This window comes from Diospyros lotus, chromosome 13 (genome assembly GCF_014633365.1).
Source record: "Diospyros lotus cultivar Yz01 chromosome 13, ASM1463336v1, whole genome shotgun sequence".
Taxonomy (NCBI): domain Eukaryota; kingdom Viridiplantae; phylum Streptophyta; class Magnoliopsida; order Ericales; family Ebenaceae; genus Diospyros; species Diospyros lotus.
This window is the reverse complement of record NC_068350.1, coordinates 10858234-10881821: the sequence shown is the minus strand read 5'-3', so window position 1 is coordinate 10881821 and position 23588 is coordinate 10858234. Positions and strand designations below refer to the sequence as shown.

At 37.3% G+C, this 23588-nt stretch overlaps 3 protein-coding genes across 7 annotated transcripts; 1 reads left to right on the top strand and 2 right to left on the bottom strand.

Moving 5' to 3' along the window:
* Positions 1-2958: 2958 nt before the first annotated feature.
* LOC127788037 (secreted RxLR effector protein 161-like) lies at positions 2959-3819 on the top strand. The gene is made up of 2 exons (XM_052316159.1): positions 2959-3627; positions 3730-3819. The coding sequence occupies exons 1-2, from the start codon at positions 2959-2961 to the stop codon at positions 3817-3819; spliced, it is 759 nt and encodes a 252-aa protein (XP_052172119.1).
* Positions 3820-4727: 908 nt separating this feature from the next.
* LOC127789284 (putative receptor protein kinase ZmPK1) lies at positions 4728-20901 on the bottom strand. Of its 3 annotated transcripts, none has more exons than XM_052318155.1 (3): positions 20678-20901; positions 19440-20522; positions 4728-5328 (listed from the first exon to the last, which is right to left on the bottom strand). In XM_052318155.1, exons 1-3 carry the CDS (start codon positions 20749-20751, stop codon positions 5121-5123), a joined length of 1365 nt encoding a protein of 454 aa, XP_052174115.1. In that variant the 5' UTR covers positions 20752-20901; the 3' UTR covers positions 4728-5120. The 3 variants fall into 3 exon arrangements, with proteins under 3 accessions (XP_052174115.1, XP_052174114.1, XP_052174116.1); XM_052318154.1 differs by lacking the exon at positions 4728-5328 and adding an exon at positions 17584-18292; XM_052318156.1 differs by lacking the exon at positions 4728-5328 and having other exon boundaries at positions 19117-20522.
* LOC127789283 (putative receptor protein kinase ZmPK1) lies at positions 6154-21723 on the bottom strand. Of its 3 annotated transcripts, none has more exons than XM_052318152.1 (2): positions 21665-21723; positions 6154-8589 (listed from the first exon to the last, which is right to left on the bottom strand). In XM_052318152.1, exon 2 carries the CDS (start codon positions 8345-8347, stop codon positions 6269-6271), a length of 2079 nt encoding a protein of 692 aa, XP_052174112.1. In that variant the 5' UTR covers positions 8348-8589; positions 21665-21723; the 3' UTR covers positions 6154-6268. The 3 variants fall into 3 exon arrangements, with proteins under 3 accessions (XP_052174112.1, XP_052174113.1, XP_052174111.1); XM_052318153.1 differs by lacking the exon at positions 21665-21723 and adding an exon at positions 8702-8760; XM_052318151.1 differs by lacking the exon at positions 21665-21723 and having other exon boundaries at positions 6154-8684.
* Positions 21724-23588: the final 1865 nt, after the last annotated feature.

Genomic DNA, 23588 nt, shown 5'->3' with positions numbered 1-23588 from the left:
CCATCGATGCTGCCTTTATCAGATCCCATCTCAACTGTTCAACTCTCATATAAATGTAACAGTGCCTCGGAATGGTAAATTAAACGAAAAAAATTGCAGAAAAGAAAAGGGGAAAGGAGGGACATCAATTGGGAAAGTTTCTCATCTTGGGTGAGCTTTATCTTTGTTCTTGTATCTCTGTTTGTGTTGTAATCGTTGGTTCTAGGTTTGCTTCTAATCAATATTTGATGATTGTGAGGCTATTTTGTTTAGATAAACCAGTGATGTACAGTTTGTATGGTTGAATTTTGTAACTCTACTCGATTTAGTGCAGTGAGCTCTTTCTTCTTGAGCTCAACGTGGATGTAGTCTATTTGGGTGAACCATGGTAAATCCGTTGTGTCCTTCTTTTAATTTCTATATCTTTTCTTATTTGGTTTGCTTGCGGTTCATTTTATATTGTAAGTGATTGAATGGTTTTGATCTATTGAAGCCCTTTCGGATTCTGTAAAGTTTATGTGTTGAGTCTTCCACTCAGTCCAACAGTGGTATCAAAGCTCGGTTTCATAAATCGTGCTCTAGGGTTTGAGTCAGAATCCAGGTCATTTGATTTCTGCTTTTAGGGTGTTCTTTGTTATTTGCTTTGTAAAGCAAACCGAGGCTCTAGGGTTTCTTCGATTCTCAGTCAGTGGGTGTGTGCTAAGAGAGTCTTAATCTAGAGGTCTAGGTTACCTTCGTGCAAAGCGAAGATGTCGTCCACCCGATTCAAAATCAGAATATTTGACGGAAAATGAGACTTCAGTAGTTGGAAAAAAAAGATGAGAGTCATTCTCTCTCATCACAAAGTGCTGATAGCACTGGAACCAAATGATCGGAAATGATCTACAAACCAGATTGCTCGAACTGAGAAAATCAGAGAGGAGGCTTACAACCTCATATTTCTTCATCTCGGTGACAACGTTATAAGAAAGGTAAATGGTATGTCTAACCCTATTGATCTGTGGAACAAACTTGATTCTTTATTTTCTGTTATGACTGCTCTTAATCTTGTATATTTAAAAGGCATGTTGTTTAACTTCAAAATGGATACCTCTAAATCAATGGATGAAAATGTAGATGAATTTACTAGATTAGCTCTATTGTTAAGAGGTATTGACCAAGCACTGGGAGACACCAGTGAGGCAATGATTTTATTGAATTCTCTGTCTGACGAATATGATGTTATTAAACATGCATTACATTATACTGGTATAGTTCCTACCTTAGATCTTGTAATCTCGAGTATTAAAGCAAGAGAACTTGAACTAAATACAACAAAGAAATCTGGTAACAATTAATATGTTTGTGAAAGCTAAAAGTGATAAAAAAGAATCACATAGGAAATAGTGATCAATCTAGTGGAACAGGGTTTAAAGGGAAGAAAAAGGATAAGAAGGGAAAACAGAAACAAACAAAATGGAACTGCTACCACCGTGGAAAAGATGGACACATCAAAATTATGATTTTATTAGGAAACAGAAATAGGGGGGTAACACAAATGTAAATGTAGGGAGTTCAAACTGTCTAGTTGAAGTTCTTACTGTCTCTAGCTCATCTATTGAAAATGAATGGGTAATGGATTCCGGTTGTTCCTTTCATATATGCTCTAATAGAAAATGGTTTCAAAACTTTAATCAAAAGAAAACTAGTACAGTTCATATGGGAAATAATCAATCATGTTGTGTACAAGGAATTGGTTTCAAACTGATTTGAGGTATGTACCAAGCTTAAAGAGAAACTTAATATCTCCAGGCACTCTTGATGAGTTAGGTTTTTTATATAAAGCAGAGAATCGTTACATGTAGGTTCTTAAAAGTGATAATCTCATCATGTCTGGCACTAAGAAACATGGTTTGTATATTTTAAATGGTTGCTATCATCCTTCTATTAATATGCATTCTGCTTGCATTATAAAATCTGATGAGATAGATATATGGCACTTGAGATTGGTCACATGAGCCTGAAAGGTCTGCAGGCACTAAAAAATCAAGGCTACCTTGGACCAATGTCTGCCAAATCCTTAGATTTGTTGCTGGGTATGAATTGAGGGATAGTGGGCCTTTTACTTTTGAGGAGGTTGTCAACTCTCAAGACAGTATTAAATGGCAGCAAGCCATGGATGAAGAAATGGCATCTCTTGCTGCAAATAGAACTTGGGAAGTTGTTCCCAAACGAAAGGATAAAAAATTAATCCATTGTAAGTGGTTGTACAAATTAAAAGAGGGTATGTCACCCTCTGAACCAATTAAATACAATGCAAGGTTAGTTGCAAAGGGTTTTACACAAAGAAATGGAATAGATTATAATGAAATATTTTCCCCAGTTGTCAAGTTTAAAACTATCCGTTTAATGCTACCTGTTACTATTCATTTTGATTTAGAACTTGAACAACTAGATGTTAAGACTGCTTTTCTACATGGTGACTTGGAAGAACAAATATATATGGTACAATCAATTGGGTATACTGACTCAATTAAACCTCGGCATGTTTGTTTATTAAAGAAATCATTGTATGGCCTAAAGCAGTCACTTAGACAATGGTATAAGAAATTTGACCATTTTATTTTTGAAATTGGCTTTGTTAGAAGTCAGTATGATAATTGCTTCTATTTTACCCTTTCTAATATTCCTATTTATTTGCTGCTATATGTAGATGATATTCTGTTAATTAGCAAATCTAAGTCCAAAATCAGTGAATTAAAATCTATGTTAAATATGGAATTTGACATGAAGGAATTAGGGCATCCTAAGAAAATCCTAGGAATGAAAATAGAAAGAAATAGAAGCAATTTTAGTTTAAAAATACAACAACATGATTACTTGTTAAAGGCTGTGAAAAAATTTGGTATGAATAATAGTAAATCTATATCGGTCCCTTTAGCTAGTCATTTCGTGCTATCTAAAGCCCACTGTCCCACCTCAAACTCTAAAATTGTTAAGATGGAAAATGTTCCTTATGCAAATGCCATAGGAACTATTGTGTATCCTATGATAAGTACCAGGCCTAACATTACTCACTCAATTTCCTTACTAAGCAGATACATGTCAAACCCTAAAAAATCTTATTGGGATGCCTTGAAATACTTGCTTAGATATATTAATGGTTCAGTTAACTGTGGCTTGTGTTATAAAAGAAGATATGATAATCTTGATCTTGTGAGATATGTAGATTCAGATTTTGTAGGTGATAAAGACTCTAGGAAATCCAATACCGCTTACTTCTTTACATTGGGAGGTAACTGCATCAGTTGGAAGTCACAATTGCAGCCCCTAATTGCATTGTCTTCCACTGAGACAAAATACGTGGCAATCATTGATGCCTTTAAAGAAGCCATTTGGCTTCAAGGCCTCCTGAGGGAAATCAATTTGCTTCAAATCAAAGTGGTGGTGTTGTCGGATAGTCAAAGTGCTATCCACCTCTGTAAAAATCCGGTATATCATGAGAGGAGTAGGCACATTGAAGTAAAGTATCACTTTGTCCAAGAACTGGTAACAAATGGAACTGTGATGATTAAAAGGGTTTCTATCGAGGATAATCCAGCTGATATGGGAACCAAGACTTTGACTGCAGTCAAGTTCAAGCATTGCTTGAGTTTGCTGCACATTGAAGTCAGTTGTTCCTTCAACTGACAAGAGCGATGATGGTAAGAAATTGAAACGTGCTGCATTATCTTATAAGTATTGGGTTCATTCTCCTCTTAATCCTTCAAGGTGGAGATTGTTGTGGGTGAACCATCAAAACGCTGCCATCTTGATTGGAGGGCAATATCGGGAACCTCAGCAGTCCACATGAACGGTTGATGGAGGGCCACATTGCAACCATCACAGGCCTCTTCTCTGTTGTTTGACGCCTCTTGATTGTCCTTACTCTGCCCAATGCCCATTTGCTTGTCCTTATTGCCTTTCTGTTAATCGTGCTCTACGATTAAATGATGGCCATCGATGCTGCCTTTATCAGATCCCATCTCAGCCGTTCAACTCTCATATCAATGTAACAATGCCTCGGGATGGTAAATTAGACGGGAAAAATTATAGAAAAGAAAAGGGGAAAGGAGGGAGATCAATTGGGAAAGTCATCTTGGGTGAGCTTCGTATTTGTTCTTGTATCTCTATTTGTGTTGTAATTGTTGGTTCTAGGTTTGCTTCTAATCAATATTTGATGATTATGAGGCTATTTTGTTTAAACGAACCAGTGATGTACAATTTGTATGGTTGAATTTTGTAACCCTACTCGATTTAGTGCAGTGAGCTCTTTTTTCTTGAGCTTAACGTGGACATAGCCCATTTGGGAGAACCATAGTAAATTCGTTGTGTCCCTCTTTTAATTTCTGTATCTTTTCTTATCTAGTTTGCTTGCGGTTCATTTTATCTCGTAAGTGATTGAATGGTTTTGATCTATTGAAGCCCTTTCGGATTTTGTAAAGTTTGTGTGTTGAGTCTTTCGCTCGGTCCAACATACGTCTTGCCAAACAACTAGATCCAGAATTCCATATCAGTAACTCCTAACAAATCTTCAGTTCAAAAGAAGTGAGTGCCCAGACCTCTCACCAACACAGCCACTGCCACTCATGCACCCAACTCAAGATTCAATATGTCCCCAACATCATCGAAACCACCCCCAAAGACCAAACAAACACGCCTATCAGATCGAGCCCAACGCCATATCCAAGGAAACCACAGAGCGCAGCACACCAAGTTCAAATCACTGAACTTAGGAACAGATCATTAGCAAGCCAGAACACATCCCCTGCCCCCATCCATCCTTAGAAGAGCACTTTTCAAGGAAAGTCAAGAAACATCGCCAAAGGTCTATAAGGATAAAAATTCTTCCAAAAACCTGAAGCCCAGAGGAGAAAAGTGAAGCAAAGACAAAAAGAAAAGATCAACAACCGGGCCTTTTAACTGAGAGTGCCTGCTCCATCGCAAATTCATAACTATACACTGCTTTGCATAACACAAATGCACCAAAGGAATCTCAAGGTAAAACCATTCTCTGATCAAACCCATACACTTTCGAAAAGATAGAATTTCCAAGCAATTGTAGTAGATGACATGCATTCTTAACAAAATTTGCTGTGGAAATTACAGGTTTAGTGTACAAATTATTGTTCGTTTTCAGACTCCATTAGAAGTTGAACGACTGAAGCCATTGCTGGTCGCTTGTTTCTGTCTTCCTCGATGCACAAAAGACCAGTCGAAACCACCATTGCTGCCTGCTTCTTGTTGAACTGCCCTTCCAATCTGGGATCCACCGCATCCTCCAGCCATTCCTCTCCACTTTGAATTTTTCTCTTCACCATCCTCACAAACCTTGTAAGTTCTGCTTCCTGTTCCTCGGCATTGTCCCACACCCAATTGGAAAGCCGAATTCGCCTTACACTTTCAAATCATATCGTATTCATGTTGATTTAATTGTCAAAATTATGACTATGGTGCCAATTTATTTAAATAAATACATTTTGGTGGCTATGATTTGATTTTGATAATTAGGTTGAACGAAATATATTTAAAAGTGATCATTTGTTAAACTATAGATATGTATTTTTAAATGTGGCCACTCAAATTTTTTTTTAAATTTTTTGTTGTCCAACTGGAGAGTGAATTTCACAAGAAAAAAAAAATTAAGACACCAACCAATATTGCATAAATGGGAGAATGTTATAATTTTTATAATGTGTAATATTAATTAGGACTTGTTTTGAGAAAACTAGTTGGAATTTAGCTTAACATTGTTTGGAGGCCCAATAGGTTACATGTGATCATAATTGGTAATTTACCCTTCGTGCACATTTTTAGGTTTAGACCTATTTGTCTTAATTTGTGAAATAAGTGTAAATCATTCTATGATGGGTTGAATTTTATTGAAGTTATAAATTGAATGCTATGACCCCTCTTCTCTTTACAATCTATCACATCCTTTTTTACCCATTAAGAAACTGTTTTGGCACAATAGAAGAGAAGGAGAAGAAGATTTGGCCTATGATTTATGCAATTGTGCTTGCCCTTCAATTAGTTTTTTATCATTAATATGGATTTGAAAAATAATTTGTTTTTTTTTTTACATCTCTTTGTGTTCTACACGATACGTGGATTTCATGCATAAATTGATGTAACAGTTTTCCCAGGACACACCTCTGAGAATGTAAAAAGCTTCCCTTAATTAGTTTTCCCATCTTCATTATCAAATTTCAAGCTTATTGTTACATAAAATTTGCTGTGGAATAGGTGACAAGGTTTACGGCAGCTTAAACTAATTTTCGTTTTCGGATTCCACTAGAACTTGAACAACTGAAGCCATTGCCGGTCGCTTGTTTCTGTCTTCCTCGATACAAGAAAGACCAGTCGCAACCAGTGTTGCTGCCTGGCTCTTGTCGAACTGCCCTTCTAATCTGGGATCCACCACATCCTCCACCCAATCTTCTCCACTTTGAATTTTTCTCTTCACCGTCCTCACAAACCTTGTAAGCTCTGCTTCCTGTTCCTCGGCATTGTCCCCCACCCAATTGGAAAGCCGAATTCCCCTTACCATCTCCAGGATCACAACTCCATAGCTGTAGACGTCGACTTTTGCAGTGATGGGCAGGTTCAGAGCCCACTCCGGAGCCATATACCCTTTTGTTCCTCTAATTCGAGTAAACTCAGAACCAGCGCCACCTCTCTGAGCCAGCTTTGCAAGCCCGAAATCTGCAACCTTTGGTTCATAGTCCTTGTCCAGAAGTATATTTCCCGGCTTCACATCACAGTGGATAACCCATTCTAGGCATTCATGGTGAAGGTAGGCCAAGGCCTTGGCAGTCCCTACTGCAACTTTAAACCTCTCCTTCCATCCAATAACTTTTTTGGAGAATAAGTGCCCATCCAGCGAACGATTTTCTATGTACTCGTAGACCAAGAGTCTGTGGCTCCCTTGGGAGCAAAATCCCCACATTCTGACTAGGTTCATATGATTGATTTTCCCTATTATGCTCACTTCCGCCCAGAACTCTTCTTCCCCTTGAAATGCGTCTCCCAATCTCTTCACTGCCACCACTCTTTCATCGCTCAAAAAACCCCTATAAACGGCGCCAGAGCCACCTTTTCCCAGCTCTTCCCTAAAGTTTCCGGTAGCACTCTTGAGTTCAGAGTAACTAAATCTTCTGAATTGACTGATTGTCGCTCGATATCCATCTTCAATTGTATCAGGCAAACCTTGTCTCCCGAACAGAAGCCAGCCCCCTAAAAGGATGAAGATTTCAATTGCCCCAATGGCTGCAGCGAATGAGTATAAATAAACCCATTTCACCCTCTTTCCAGATAAAAGATACATGGAAGTATAATTCTGAACAATTTCAGCATCCCTGGAATTGCATATGAGATCGGTGGCGTTGAAAATTGTGTGCGCTGATGTCTCCTCCACAGTTGCAGGCAGCCTTAAGTAAATGCTGCCTTGGAAAGCAGGAGACTGATAACCATTGAAAAGAGCACTCTTCGTCAAACACTGTCCGGCTCCTGTTAACCTATAGCTAAATGCTTCACAACGACAATCCCCCAAGCAAAGCTCCCTACACGCTTCAAATGAAATCAATATGCCATAATTAAGATCAAACCCGTAGAAATCTGTATGCACGAGCTCCACAAATTTCACATCCTTAAAATTTGAACAAGTTTTGTTGAACCTAGGCTTGCAACCCTGTTTCCAATCACTCGGATCACTTACCTCGTAACCAGGGGGGCATGAACACCTTGGCTCTGGGACATAAACACAAACGCCGTATTTGCCACACACACCATGAATGTCGCACGGCTGTGAAAGAGCTTCCCATGTCACCATCCACTGCCTAGTCTTGTTATTCAAGCTATAAAGCCTCAGATTGCCATCATAATCCATTGTGAGTCTCCTTTTGATTACAAGACCCATATCAGATGCACGAAAGTTGAACTGGTCACTTGATAAGAACCCACCCATTTCATCCAAAACAGCAATCCTGCTACTATTGTAGTTTGTTCTTCCATTTTGGAAGACAGTCCAATCAGGATTAGGCCAATACAAGCTTGATATTTCAGGTCCATCATAGATCAACTTTAACATATTATCATTATCAAAATAAAAGCTAAAGTACCCAGAAGCATAACCACCTTTCCTTAATGAAGATGTCAACTTCTTGCCCTTGGTAAATCTCTGCGAAGGTAACAGTGTATCAGTGGGAAAATCAAAGCTTTGCCAGAGAATTTTACCCTGTGGGTCCTTGAGAACAAGGTTGCCGGAGTTGAGAAGCTCAGCTCTCCGAGCATCAGTAGAGCTGGTATTGGTCTCCCAGACAATAGTGCCATCGACATCGGTTAAGACCATGGCTCCATCACCCCGCAGAGAAATCCTGGAACCAGTGCCATTGACCGGCTTGTCCCGATTGGCCGTCCAAACAATGGTTTTATTAATGGAATGCGTGAACCAAATGCCAAAAACATAAGCGTTGCTTCCAACCTCATGGAAGCCGCAGGTGAAGGAATTGTCCGGGGAAGAGATGGCAGCCGAAGAAGCATCCTCAACAGACAGAGAAGACGGCCTTTCGAAATAATTGTGAATCTTGGAAGCTGTGGGAGTGAACAAGGAAGCGATTAGAAAGAAGAAAACAGCGGACGGGAACGATGAAGAAAGAAGAGGAAATGGATTTTCCATCTTTGGTTGAACTGAAACAGTTGTTACCAGTACGTATTAATAGAAAGAATTAGCAGCCAGATCGTCGACTAAGTTGACGAGTCTCTTCCACAACGCGTATTTCTTTCTTGTTCGTTTTAGAACAAAATATGTTAATCCCGTATGGAATATATCTTGTTCTAGATTTTAATGGTACGTGGACAAATGGCAAGGCGTCCAGCCTCCAGGATTGAACGAACTTCTCTGAGCGTCATGAAAATGAACAATTTTAAATTATCCTATTGCCCAAGTTGGGGGGGGGGGGGGACCCTAAGAGATTAATAGTTTCTGCAACTCAACTCGCACATGTGACTTTGAGAAGGCTATGTATGTATATATATTCAATGATATTAAATTGGAATTTAATACATTTAATATTAAACTTAAGGCACATGCTGTAATATTCTAATAATTTGAGGCTAATGTGTAATTTCATAAAGTCAAAATGCATAAAATGTCGAATAAGTGGTAACATATGCAATGAATAATAACTTGCATGGTCCCAATTAAATTTGAACAAAATCTGAGAGCATAAGTGAAAATTTTCAAATCTATCAGAGTAAAACTATAATAAAACATAAGTTTTGGGGATTTCCCATAATTGCATCAACCTCTTCCCTAGTTTTTTAAATTTGCAGGACACCTCCCTTCTTTTTCAACAACTCCTTTCACCATAGGGGGTGCTCCGACCATAACTGAGTTTTTAACTATTGTCGACCAACAAAATTGACATTTCACTATCTGTTGAGCTCTCTATTTCTATTTTCTTACTAAAAAACCGTTAGACCTACTTATTTAAGTAATTTTTTGATGGCATAATTTGTTGGACTAGTTTTTTTAATGAACTTAAATTTCTTCATTTCTTCTTGTTTTCTTTCGCTCTTTTTGAACACCCTCAACCCTCTCTATCACTTTCTCATTATTTGGTGCCTTAAAACCTAAGAATAAACTTGTTATTTATAGATAAAGCTCTTTCCTTGTTCTATTTTCTTTTACCTATAAAATCTTTGCTAATTCGGCCATTGTCAACACCAATGTCATGCTTGCTGCCAACTTTGCTAATCATCCTCGTCATTTGATAACTTGATTTGTAGCAATTTTGGATTGATTTTTGTAGTAAATCTGGGATGCATATCATTCACCAATTCTTGCTAATTTTGGTTTAATTTGGCTGGTTTTCTCTCAATGTTCTTCCTATTTTTTATTTTTAAGATAAACTAGATTGAATTTGGATCAAATCTCAACAAGATTTGATAGTTCCATGGCTTTAACCGATGGTTGCTTGTTACCACATTGTTTCTTCAATCTTTAGCCTTCAATTTCTCATTTGTTTGTGATTGAAATTCGTACTGAAATAATTGAGTCATTCTCTTTGATGTTGACTTCGAAACCCATTCATCGATTTTTTCTAATTAACAAACAATAATTTAAAAATCATGTTTTTTGCTAAGTTTAGTGGTTGATATCTTAGATTTAACTAATTGAATTTGGAAGTCGAAAGCCTTGTTGAACTCATCTTAACTCCATTTGTATTTTATTCAAGTTCAAAAGTTGGGTTGGTGATTTGGTTGTCTTGAGTTGGTTCCAACTTTGAATGTAAATATCTCTCGATCTGTTTAACATTTTTCAATGACACCAAATCATGCAAATTTGCCTCAATTTCATCTATGAGACCCAACGATGGTCTTGGGTCAATTTGCTTTGGTTTGCTCAAATTTTTTTGAATCCAAATGGGCTTCATGACTTGGTGAAAAAGTACCCATTTAGCAATTTGAAACAATTACTCTTAGATTCTATATCTTTATAAAATTACTTTTGGTTCTCAAAAATTATTCTGGAGATTCGATAATTTGTCCAATTATAGATAGGTCCCTTCTCATGTTTAAATTAATTTAAAATTTATATTTAATATTCAATAATTTTTTCTAAAAATTTCAAATATGGCATTCGGCACTCTCTAAAGTGCATATTTTAAAAAATAAGATGAAGGACTATTCATAGAGAATTGATAGGTCAAAAATCCTAAGTTTTTGTTCCAAAAATTTTATACCTATCAAACTTCAAATTAGGTCAATTGAATCAAAATCAATGTTTTGAAAATTGGACCCAATCGGTTGAATCAAAAACCACCAAGAAAATTCGTTTGGTTTATAGAAAAAAAAAAAAATCGTTTGACAAAAAACTATCCAAACTTTCAAAAAAAAAAATCATGTTTGGATGGATGAACCAGTCAAACTAGCCTAGTTGAAGTCAACAAGACTTTTTTTTTTTTTAGTTTCTATGTTGATTTTTAGTTACCACATTTTTTTGTCCTATAACAAACCTATTTTTTATTTATTATAATTAGAATATCCCATAAAATTTACCCTTTTAGCTTTGTTGGGATTTTATAATAATCTTATAAAATTAGTATTGGCAATAGGGCGGGGCAGGCTGTGCTTGCCCCATCCATTTACATATTTATGTATATAGAAAAATATATAAAATAGATAATATTTTTTTATATTTAATAAAATAAATAATATATGAAAAGAGTGTTTGGGCAGAGGGAGGATAGTATTTGGATGATAAATACTATTTACACATTAATCTCAATTGAAAAATAATTAAAAATTTATTAAATTCAATCTAACCCTAGTCAAATAATCTTTGACCTTGCACCAATCAAGGCGAGTGTCTTTGAGCTCGAATTATTTTGTCAATCCTATATAAAATGCTTAAATTACTTTTTTTATTTTAATCATCATATCTTGATTTTGTGCATAGCATTCTCAATATTTTGTTTCCAATTTTTTGTATTTTAAATAATTAATTCAAAATATCTAAATTAATCTTTTATTAAAATAACTTGATATTTTAATTTTGTCACAAGATCATACACATATAATTGGATTTATATTAAATTTAGATTCTTAGGAATGGCAAAGGGTTAGGAAGTATCATTCTCATCCTTGAACTCCCAACTTTCATAAATTATTATCAAAACTTGAACTTGATCGAAAAGTGAAAATGAATATTAACCATATCCTCACGATGTATAAGAATCCACTTATATTTACCATCTATGTTAAAAAGATTTGACAGTTTCAATATGATTGTCTAATGCAAGCATCTTCATTTCTCATGGCATTGCATCTACTATTATAAAAATATATTCTTAGGCATGGAAACGAGGGTGTTAGGTCTCCAGAAACAAGAAGGATGTGAAAGCTGCCCCCAGGCCATAGCTGCAGTTGAGGGCGAGCATGGGTTGCTCTTAAATAGAACTTGGATTGTAGACTGCTATAGTGAGTTGTAGTTTTCGTATTCGAATCTCGATTTTGGATTCTATAATTTAATCCCCTGCAAAAATTTTAGAGCTGAATTGCAGAAGCTCTTGAGATAAGAAATTTTACCTTTTTCTCCTAAAAAATGTGAAAGCTTCTTCTGCTTTTGGGGCTTTGCAAAATGGCCATGGATCCAATTATTCAACCCAGCTCCCCAAAATCCCTATACTGTGAAATAAAACCAAAAAAGTACCTAAAGACAGCACTCCACCATGGCACAATGAACAGAAAACAAATATATGATCAACCAATCAGCAGCAGTGGAAAATCCAACTCTGCTGCATCTTCACTCACAGGATCCTCAATGAATGATAATGTCGCCTAGTTTGGGCGAGGAAAGCCGCACCCACACTGCCATTTAGATGTAGATACCACCATCGCCTATTTCAAAAATGGGAAAACAAGAATCCCAATTAATCGAACCTCTACAAGAGAATTCGTTTTTGCGGTTAAGATTAGCATGACTTTCATGAAAAGTTATGCCCCCGAAGCAACAGCTCGTACAGCACCATAACGGGACCAAATAATCCAAATCTTGGATCAGCAATGCATGTGAATTGTGAAACACAACCCCACACCTACAGAGGCAAAATCAGAGGGCTTTAACCTTGAACGCAGGCTTCAAACTATATCCAAAATCCCAAGAACAGAAGAGCAGCTCCTTCAATATTCTTCAACAAACCCCCTCCACACCAACGAAGAATGGCTACAAGGAGCTTTCCAATTACCTTGTTGTGGGTGAAGCATCAAAACGATGTCGTCTTGATTGGAGGGCAATGTTGGCAACCTCAATAGTCCACGTCGACGGTTGATGGAGTGCCACATTGCAACCATCAAAGGCTTATTCTATGCTATCCGATGCCTCTTGATTGTCCTTGCTCTATCCGACACCCCTTTGCTTGTCCTTATTGCCTTTCTGTTAATCATGCTCTACGATTAATTGATGGCCATCGATGCTGCCTTTATCAGATCCCATCTCAACTGTTCAACTCTCGTATAAATGTAACAGTGCCTCGGAATGGTAAATTAAACGAAAAAAATTGCAGAAAAGAAAAGGGGAAAGGAGGGACATCAATTGGGAAAGTTTCTCATCTTGGGTGAGCTTTATCTTTGTTCTTGTATCTCTGTTTGTGTTGTAATCGTTGGTTCTAGGTTTGCTTCTAATCAATATTTGATGATTGTGAGGCTATTTTGTTTAGATAAACCAGTGATGTACAGTTTGTATGGTTGAATTTTGTAACTCTACTCGATTTAGTGCAGTGAGCTCTTTCTTCTTGAGCTCAACGTGGATGTAGTCTATTTGGGTGAACCATGGTAAATCCGTTGTGTCCTTCTTTTAATTTCTATATCTTTTCTTATTTGGTTTGCTTGCGGTTCATTTTATATTGTAAGTGATTGAATGGTTTTGATCTATTGAAGCCCTTTCGGATTCTATAAAGTTTATGTGTTGAGTCTTCCACTCAGTCCAACAGTGGTATCAAAGCTCGGTTTCATAAATCGTGCTCTAGGGTTTGAGTCAGAATCCAGGTCATTTGATTTCTGCTTTTAGGGTGTTCTTTGTTATTTGCTTTGTAAAGCAAACCGAGGCTCTAGGGTTTCTTCGATTCTCAGTCAGTGGGTGTGTGCTAAGAGAGTCTTAATCTAGAGGTCTAGGTTACCTTCGTGCAAAGCGAAGATGTCGTCCACCCGATTCAAAATCAGAATATTTGACGGAAAATGAGACTTCAGTAGTTGGAAAAAGAAGATGAGAGTCATTCTCTCTCATCACAAAGTGCTGATAGCACTGGAACCAAATGATCGGAAATGATCTACAAACCAGATTGCTCGAACTGAGAAAATCAGAGAGGAGGCTTACAACCTCATATTTCTTCATCTCGGTGACAACGTTATAAGAAAGGTAAATGGTATGTCTAACCCTATTGATCTGTGGAACAAACTTGATTCTTTATTTTCTGTTATGACTGCTCTTAATCTTGTATATTTAAAAGGCATGTTGTTTAACTTCAAAATGGATACCTCTAAATCAATGGATGAAAATGTAGATGAATTTACTAGATTAGCTCTATTGTTAAGAGGTATTGACCAAGCACTGGGAGACACCAGTGAGGCAATGATTTTATTGAATTCTCTGTCTGACGAATATGATGTTATTAAACATGCATTACATTATACTGGTATAGTTCCTACCTTAGATCTTGTAATCTCGAGTATTAAAGCAAGAGAACTTGAACTAAATACAACAAAGAAATCTGGTAACAATTAATATGTTTGTGAAAGCTAAAAGTGATAAAAAGAATCACATAGGAAATAGTGATCAATCTAGTGGAACAGGGTTTAAAGGGAAGAAAAAGGATAAGAAGGGAAAACAGAAACAAACAAAATGGAACTGCTACCACCGTGGAAAAGATGGACACATCAAAATTATGATTTTATTAGGAAACAGAAATAGGGGGGTAACACAAATGTAAATGTAGGGAGTTCAAACTGTCTAGTTGAAGTTCTTACTGTCTCTAGCTCATCTATTGAAAATGAATGGGTAATGGATTCCGGTTGTTCCTTTCATATATGCTCTAATAGAAAATGGTTTCAAAACTTTAATCAAAAGAAAACTAGTACAGTTCATATGGGAAATAATCAATCATGTTGTGTACAAGGAATTGGTTTCAAACTGATTTGAGGTATGTACCAAGCTTAAAGAGAAACTTAATATCTCCAGGCACTCTTGATGAGTTAGGTTTTTTATATAAAGCAGAGAATCGTTACATGTAGGTTCTTAAAAGTGATAATCTCATCATGTCTGGCACTAAGAAACATGGTTTGTATATTTTAAATGGTTGCTATCATCCTTCTATTAATATGCATTCTGCTTGCATTATAAAATCTGATGAGATAGATATATGGCACTTGAGATTGGTCACATGAGCCTGAAAGGTCTGCAGGCACTAAAAAATCAAGGCTACCTTGGACCAATGTCTGCCAAATCCTTAGATTTGTTGCTGGGTATGAATTGAGGGATAGTGGGCCTTTTACTTTTGAGGAGGCTGTCAACTCTCAAGACAGTATTAAATGGCAGCAAGCCATGGATGAAGAAATGGCATCTCTTGCTGCAAATAGAACTTGGGAAGTTGTTCCCAAACCAAAGGATAAAAAATTAATCCATTGTAAGTGGTTGTACAAATTAAAAGAGGGTATGTCACCCTCTGAACCAATTAAATACAATGCAAGGTTAGTTGCAAAGGGTTTTACACAAAGAAATGGAATAGATTATAATGAAATATTTTCCCCAGTTGTCAAGTTTAAAACTATCCGTTTAATGCTACCTGTTACTATTCATTTTGATTTAGAACTTGAACAACTAGATGTTAAGACTGCTTTTCTACATGGTGACTTGGAAGAACAAATATATATGGTACAATCAATTGGGTATACTGACTCAATTAAACCTCGGCATGTTTGTTTATTAAAGAAATCATTGTATGGCCTAAAGCAGTCACTTAGACAATGGTATAAGAAATTTGACCATTTTATTTTTGAAATTGGCTTTGTTAGGAGTCAGTATGATAATTGCTTCTATTTTACCCTTTCTAATATTCCTATTTATTTGCTGCTATATGTAGATGATATTCTGTTAATTAGCAAATCTAAGTCCAAAATCAGTGAATTAAAATCTATGTTAAATATGGAATTTGACATGAAGGAATTAGGGCATCCTAAGAAAATCCTAGGAATGAAAATAGAAAGAAATAGAAGCAATTTTAGTTTAAAAATACAACAACATGATTACTTGTTAAAGGCTGTGAAAAAATTTGGTATGAATAATAGTAAATCTATATCGGTCCCTTTAGCTAGTCATTTCGTGCTATCTAAAGCCCACTGTCCCACCTCAAACTCTAAAATTGTTAAGATGGAAAATGTTCCTTATGCAAATGCCATAGGAACTATTGTGTATCCTATGATAAGTACCAGGCCTAACATTGCTCACTCAATTTCCTTACTAAGCAGATACATGTCAAACCCTAAAAAATCTTATTGGGATGCCTTGAAATACTTGCTTAGATATATTAATGGTTCAGTTAACTGTGGCTTGTGTTATAAAAGAAGATATGATAATCTTGATCTTGTGAGATATGTAGATTCAGATTTTGTAGGTGATAAAGACTCTAGGAAATCCAATACCGCTTACTTCTTTACATTGGGAGGTAACTGCATCAGTTGGAAGTCACAATTGCAGCCCCTAATTGCATTGTCTTCCACTGAGACAAAATACGTGGCAATCATTGATGCCTTTAAAGAAGCCATTTGGCTTCAAGGCCTCCTGAGGGAAATCAATTTGCTTCAAATCAAAGTGGTGGTGTTGTCGGATAGTCAAAGTGCTATCCACCTCTGTAAAAATCTGGTATATCATGAGAGGAGTAGGCACATTGAAGTAAAGTATCACTTTGTCCAAGAACTGGTAACAAATGGAACTGTGATGATTAAAAGGGTTTCTATCGAGGATAATCCAGCTGATATGGGAACCAAGACTTTGACTGCAGTCAAGTTCAAGCATTGCTTGAGTTTGCTGCACATTGAAGTCAGTTGTTCCTTCAACTGACAAGAGCGATGATGGTAAGAAATTGAAACGTGCTGCATTATCTTATAAGTATTGGGTTCATTCTCCTCTTAATCCTTCAAGGTGGAGATTGTTGTGGGTGAACCATCAAAACGCTGCCATCTTGATTGGAGGGCAATATCGGGAACCTCAGCAGTCCACATGAACGGTTGATGGAGGGCCACATTGCAACCATCACAGGCCTCTTCTCTGTTGTTTGACGCCTCTTGATTGTCCTTACTCTGCCCAATGCCCATTTGCTTGTCCTTATTGCCTTTCTGTTAATCGTGCTCTACGATTAAATGATGGCCATCGATGCTGCCTTTATCAGATCCCATCTCAGCCGTTCAACTCTCATATCAATGTAACAATGCCTCGGGATGGTAAATTAGACGGGAAAAATTATAGAAAAGAAAAGGGGAAAGGAGGGAGATCAATTGGGAAAGTCATCTTGGGTGAGCTTCGTATTTGTTCTTGTATCTCTATTTGTGTTGTAATTGTTGGTTCTAGGTTTGCTTCTAATCAATATTTGATGATTATGAGGCTATTTTGTTTAAACGAACCAGTGATGTACAATTTGTATGGTTGAATTTTGTAACCCTACTCGATTTAGTGCAGTGAGCTCTTTTTTCTTGAGCTTAACGTGGACATAGCCCATTTGGGAGAACCATAGTAAATTCGTTGTGTCCCTCTTTTAATTTCTGTATCTTTTCTTATCTAGTTTGCTTGCGGTTCATTTTATCTCGTAAGTGATTGAATGGTTTTGATCTATTGAAGCCCTTTCGGATTTTGTAAAGTTTGTGTGTTGAGTCTTTCGCTCGGTCCAACATACGTCTTGCCAAACAACTAGATCCAGAATTCCATATCAGTAACTCCTAACAAATCTTCAGTTCAAAAGAAGTGAGTGCCCAGACCTCTCACCAACACAGCCACTGCCACTCATGCACCCAACTCAAGATTCAATATGTCCCCAACATCATCGAAACCACCCCCAAAGACCAAACAAACACGCCTATCAGATCGAGCCCAACGCCATATCCAAGGAAACCACAGAGCGCAGCACACCAAGTTCAAATCACTGAACTTAGGAACAGATCATTAGCAAGCCAGAACACATCCCCTGCCCCCATCCATCCTTAGAAGAGCACTTTTCAAGGAAAGTCAAGAAACATCGCCAAAGGTCTATAAGGATAAAAATTCTTCCAAAAACCTGAAGCCCAGAGGAGAAAAGTGAAGCAAAGACAAAAAGAAAAGATCAACAACCGGGCCTTTTAACTGAGAGTGCCTGCTCCATCGCAAATTCATAACTATACACTGCTTTGCATAACACAAATGCACCAAAGGAATCTCAAGGTAAAACCATTCTCTGATCAAACCCATACACTTTCGAAAAGATAGAATTTCCAAGCAATTGTAGTAGATGACATGCATTCTTAACAAAATTTGCTGTGGAAATTACAGGTTTAGTGTACAAATTATTGTTCGTTTTCAGACTCCATTAGAAGTTGAACGACTGAAGCCATTGCTGGTCGCTTGTTTCTGTCTTCCTCGATGCACAAAAGACCAGTCGAAACCACCATTGCTGCCTGCTTCTTGTTGAACTGCCCTTCCAATCTGGGATCCACCGCATCCTCCAGCCATTCCTCTCCACTTTGAATTTTTCTCTTCACCATCCTCACAAACCTTGTAAGTTCTGCTTCCTGTTCCTCGGCATTGTCCCACACCCAATTGGAAAGCCGAATTCGCCTTACACTTTCAAATCATATCGTATTCATGTTGATTTAATTGTCAAAATTATGACTATGGTGCCAATTTATTTAAATAAATACATTTTGGTGGCTATGATTTGATTTTGATAATTAGGTTGAACGAAATATATTTAAAAGTGATCATTTGTTAAACTATAGATATGTATTTTTAAATGTGGCCACTCAAATTTTTTTTTAAATTTTTTGTTGTCCAACTGGAGAGTGAATTTCACAAGAAAAAAAAAATTAAGACACCAACCAATATTGCATAAATGGGAGAATGTTATAATTTTTATAATGTGTAATATTAATTAGGACTTGTTTTGAGAAAACTAGTTGGAATTTAGCTTAACATTGTTTGGAGGCCCAATAGGTTACATGTGATCATAATTGGTAATTTACCCTTCGTGCACATTTTTAGGTTTAGACCTATTTGTCTTAATTTGTGAAATAAGTGTAAATCATTCTATGATGGGTTGAATTTTATTGAAGTTATAAATTGAATGCTATGACCCCTCTTCTCTTTACAATCTATCACATCCTTTTTTACCCATTAAGAAACTGTTTTGGCACAATAGAAGAGAAGGAGAAGAAGATTTGGCCTATGATTTATGCAATTGTGCTTGCCCTTCAATTAGTTTTTTATCATTAATATGGATTTGAAAAATAATTTGTTTTTTTTTTACATCTCTTTGTGTTCTACACGATACGTGGATTTCATGCATAAATTGATGTAACAGTTTTCCCAGGACACACCTCTGAGAATGTAAAAAGCTTCCCTTAATTAGTTTTCCCATCTTCATTATCAAATTTCAAGCTTATTGTTACATAAAATTTGCTGTGGAATAGGTGACAAGGTTTACGGCAGCTTAAACTAATTTTCGTTTTCGGATTCCACTAGAACTTGAACAACTGAAGCCATTGCCGGTCGCTTGTTTCTGTCTTCCTCGATACAAGAAAGACCAGTCGCAACCAGTGTTGCTGCCTGGCTCTTGTCGAACTGCCCTTCTAATCTGGGATCCACCACATCCTCCACCCAATCTTCTCCACTTTGAATTTTTCTCTTCACCGTCCTCACAAACCTTGTAAGCTCTGCTTCCTGTTCCTCGGCATTGTCCCACACCCAATTGGAAAGCCGAATTCCCCTTACCATCTCCAGGATCACAACTCCATAGCTGTAGACGTCGACTTTTGCAGTGATGGGCAGGTTCAGAGCCCACTCCGGAGCCATATACCCTTTTGTTCCTCTAATTCGAGTAAACTCAGAACCAGCGCCACCTCTCTGAGCCAGCTTTGCAAGCCCGAAATCTGCAACCTTTGGTTCATAGTCCTTGTCCAGAAGTATATTTCCCGGCTTCACATCACAGTGGATAACCCATTCTAGGCATTCATGGTGAAGGTAGGCCAAGGCCTTGGCAGTCCCTACTGCAACTTTAAACCTCTCCTTCCATCCAATAACTTTTTTGGAGAATAAGTGCCCATCCAGCGAACGATTTTCTATGTACTCGTAGACCAAGAGTCTGTGGCTCCCTTGGGAGCAAAATCCCCACATTCTGACTAGGTTCATATGATTGATTTTCCCTATTATGCTCACTTCCGCCCAGAACTCTTCTTCCCCTTGAAATGCGTCTCCCAATCTCTTCACTGCCACCACTCTTTCATCGCTCAAAAAACCCCTATAAACGGCGCCAGAGCCACCTTTTCCCAGCTCTTCCCTAAAGTTTCCGGTAGCACTCTTGAGTTCAGAGTAACTAAATCTTCTGAATTGACTGATTGTCGCTCGATATCCATCTTCAATTGTATCAGGCAAACCTTGTCTCCCGAACAGAAGCCAGCCCCCTAAAAGGATGAAGATTTCAATTGCCCCAATGGCTGCAGCGAATGAGTATAAATAAACCCATTTCACCCTCTTTCCAGATAAAAGATACATGGAAGTATAATTCTGAACAATTTCAGCATCCCTGGAATTGCATATGAGATCGGTGGCGTTGAAAATTGTGTGCGCTGATGTCTCCTCCACAGTTGCAGGCAGCCTTAAGTAAATGCTGCCTTGGAAAGCAGGAGACTGATACCCATTGAAAAGAGCACTCTTCGTCAAACACTGTCCGGCTCCTGTTAGCCTATAGCTAAATGCTTCACAACGACAATCCCCCAAGCAAAGCTCCCTACACGCTTCAAATGAAATCCATATGCCATAATTAAGATCAAACCCGTAGAAATCTGTATGCACGAGCTCCACAAATTTCACATCCTTAAAATTTGAACAAGTTTTGTTGAACCTAGGCTTGCAACCCTGTTTCCAATCACTCGGATCACTTACCTCGTAACCAGGGGGGCATGAACACCTTGGCTCTGGGACATAAACACAAACGCCGTATTTGCCACACACACCATGAATGTCGCACGGCTGTGAAAGAGCTTCCCATGTCACCATCCACTGCCTAGTCTTGTTATTCAAGCTATAAAGCCTCAGATTGCCATCATAATCCATTGTGAGTCTCCTTTTGATTACAAGACCCATATCAGATGCACGAAAGTTGAACTGGTCACTTGATAAGAACCCACCCATTTCATCCAAAACAGCAATCCTGCTACTATTGTAGTTTGTTCTTCCATTTTGGAAGACAGTCCAATCAGGATTAGGCCAATACAAGCTTGATATTTCAGGTCCATCATAGATCAACTTTAACATATTATCATTATCAAAATAAAAGCTAAAGTACCCAGAAGCATAACCACCTTTCCTTAATGAAGATGTCAACTTCTTGCCCTTGGTAAATCTCTGCGAAGGTAACAGTGTATCAGTGGGAAAATCAAAGCTTTGCCAGAGAATTTTACCCTGTGGGTCCTTGAGAACAAGGTTGCCGGAGTTGAGAAGCTCAGCTCTCCGAGCATCAGTAGAGCTGGTATTGGTCTCCCAGACAATAGTGCCATCGACATCGGTTAAGACCATGGCTCCATCACCCCGCAGAGAAATCCTGGAACCAGTGCCATTGACCGGCTTGTCCCGATTGGCCGTCCAAACAATGGTTTTATTAATGGAATGCGTGAACCAAATGCCAAAAACATAAGCGTTGCTTCCAACCTCATGGAAGCCGCAGGTGAAGGAATTGTCCGGGGAAGAGATGGCAGCCGAAGAAGCATCCTCAACAGACAGAGAAGACGGCCTTTCGAAATAATTGTGAATCTTGGAAGCTGTGGGAGTGAACAAGGAAGCGATTAGAAAGAAGAAAACAGCGGACGGGAACGATGAAGAAAGAAGAGGAAATGGATTTTCCATCTTTGGTTGAACTGAAACAGTTGTTACCAGTACGTATTAATAGAAAGAATTAGCAGCCAGATCGTCGACTAAGTTGACGAGTCTCTTCCACAACGCGTATTTCTTTCTTGTTCGTTTTAGAACAAAATATGTTAATCCCGTATGGAATATATCTTGTTCTAGATTTTAATGGTACGTGGACAAATGGCAAGGCGTCCAGCCTCCAGGATTGAACGAACTCCTCTGAGCGTCATGAAAATGAACAATTTTAAATTATCCTATTGCCCAAGTTGGGGGGGGGGGGGGGGGGGGGGGGGACCCTAAGAGATTAATAGTTTCTGCAACTCAACTCGCACATGTGACTTTGAGAAGGCTATGTATGTATATATATTCAATGATATTAAATTGGAATTTAATACAATTAATATTAAACTTAAGGCACATGCTGTAATATTCTAATAATTTGAGGCTAATGTGTAATTTCATAAAGTCAAAATGCATAAAATGTCGAATAAGTGGTAACATATGCAATGAATAATAACTTGCATGGTCCCAATTAAATTTGAACAAAATCTGAGAGCATAAGTGAATTTTCAAATCTATCAGAGTAAAACTATAATAAAACATAAGTTTTGGGGATTTCCCATAATTGCATCAACCTCTTCCCTAGTTTTTTAAATTTGCACGACACCTCCCTTCTTTTTCAACAACTCCTTTCACCATAGGGGGTGCTCCGACCATAATTGAGTTTTTAACTATTGTCGACCAACAAAATTGACTTTTCACTATCTGTTGAGCTCTCTATTTCTATTTTCTTACTAAAAAATCGTTAGACCTACTTATTTAAGTAATTTTTTGATGGCATAATTTGTTGGACTAGTTTTTTTAATGAACTTAAATTTCTTCCTTTCTTCTTGTTTTCTTTCGCTCTTTTTGAACACCCTCAACCCTCTCTATCACTTTCTCATTATTTGGTGCCTTAAAACCTAAGAATAAACTTGTTATTTATAGATGAAGCTCTTTCCTTGTTCTATTTTCTTTTACCTATAAAATCTTTGCTAATTCGGCCATTGTCAACACCAATGTCGTGCTGCCAACTTTGCTAATCATCCTCGTCATTTGATAACTTGATTTGTAGCAATTTTGGATTGATTTTTGTAGTAAATCTGGGATGCATATCATTCACCAATTCTTGCTAATTTTGATTTAATTTGGCTGGTTTTCTCTCAATGTTTTTCTTATTTTTTATTTTTAAGATAAACTAGATTGAATTTGGATCAAATCTCAACAAGATTTGATAGTTCCATGGCTTTAACCGATGGTTGCTTGTTACCACATTGTTTCTTCAATCTTTAGCCTTCAATTTCTCATTTGTTTGTGATTGAAATTCGTACTGAAATAATTGAGTCATTCTCTTTGATGTTGACTTTGAAACCCATTCATCGGTTTTTCCTAATTAACAAACAATAATTTAAAAATCATGTTTTTTGCTAAGTTTAGTGGTTGATATCTTAGATTTAACTAATTGAATTTGGAAGTCGAAAGCCTTGTTGAACTCATTTTAACTCCATTTGTATTTTATTCAAGTTCAAAAGTTGGGTTGGCGATTTGGTTGTCTTGAGTTGGTTCCAACTTTGAATGTAAATATCTCTCGATCTGTTTAACATTTTTCAATGACACCAAATCATGCAAATTTGCCTCAATTTCATCTATGAGACCCAACGATGGTCTTGGGTCAATTTGATTTGGTTTTCTCAAATTTTTTTGAATACAAAGTGGTTCCTTGACTTGGTGAAAAATGACCCATTTAACAATTTGAAAAAATTACTCTTAAATTCTACATCTTTATAAAATTACTTTTGGTTCTCAAAAATTATTCTGGAGATTCGATAATTTGTCCAATTATAGATAGGTCCCCTCTCATGTTTAAATTAATTTAAAATTTATATTTAATATCCAATAATTTTTTCTA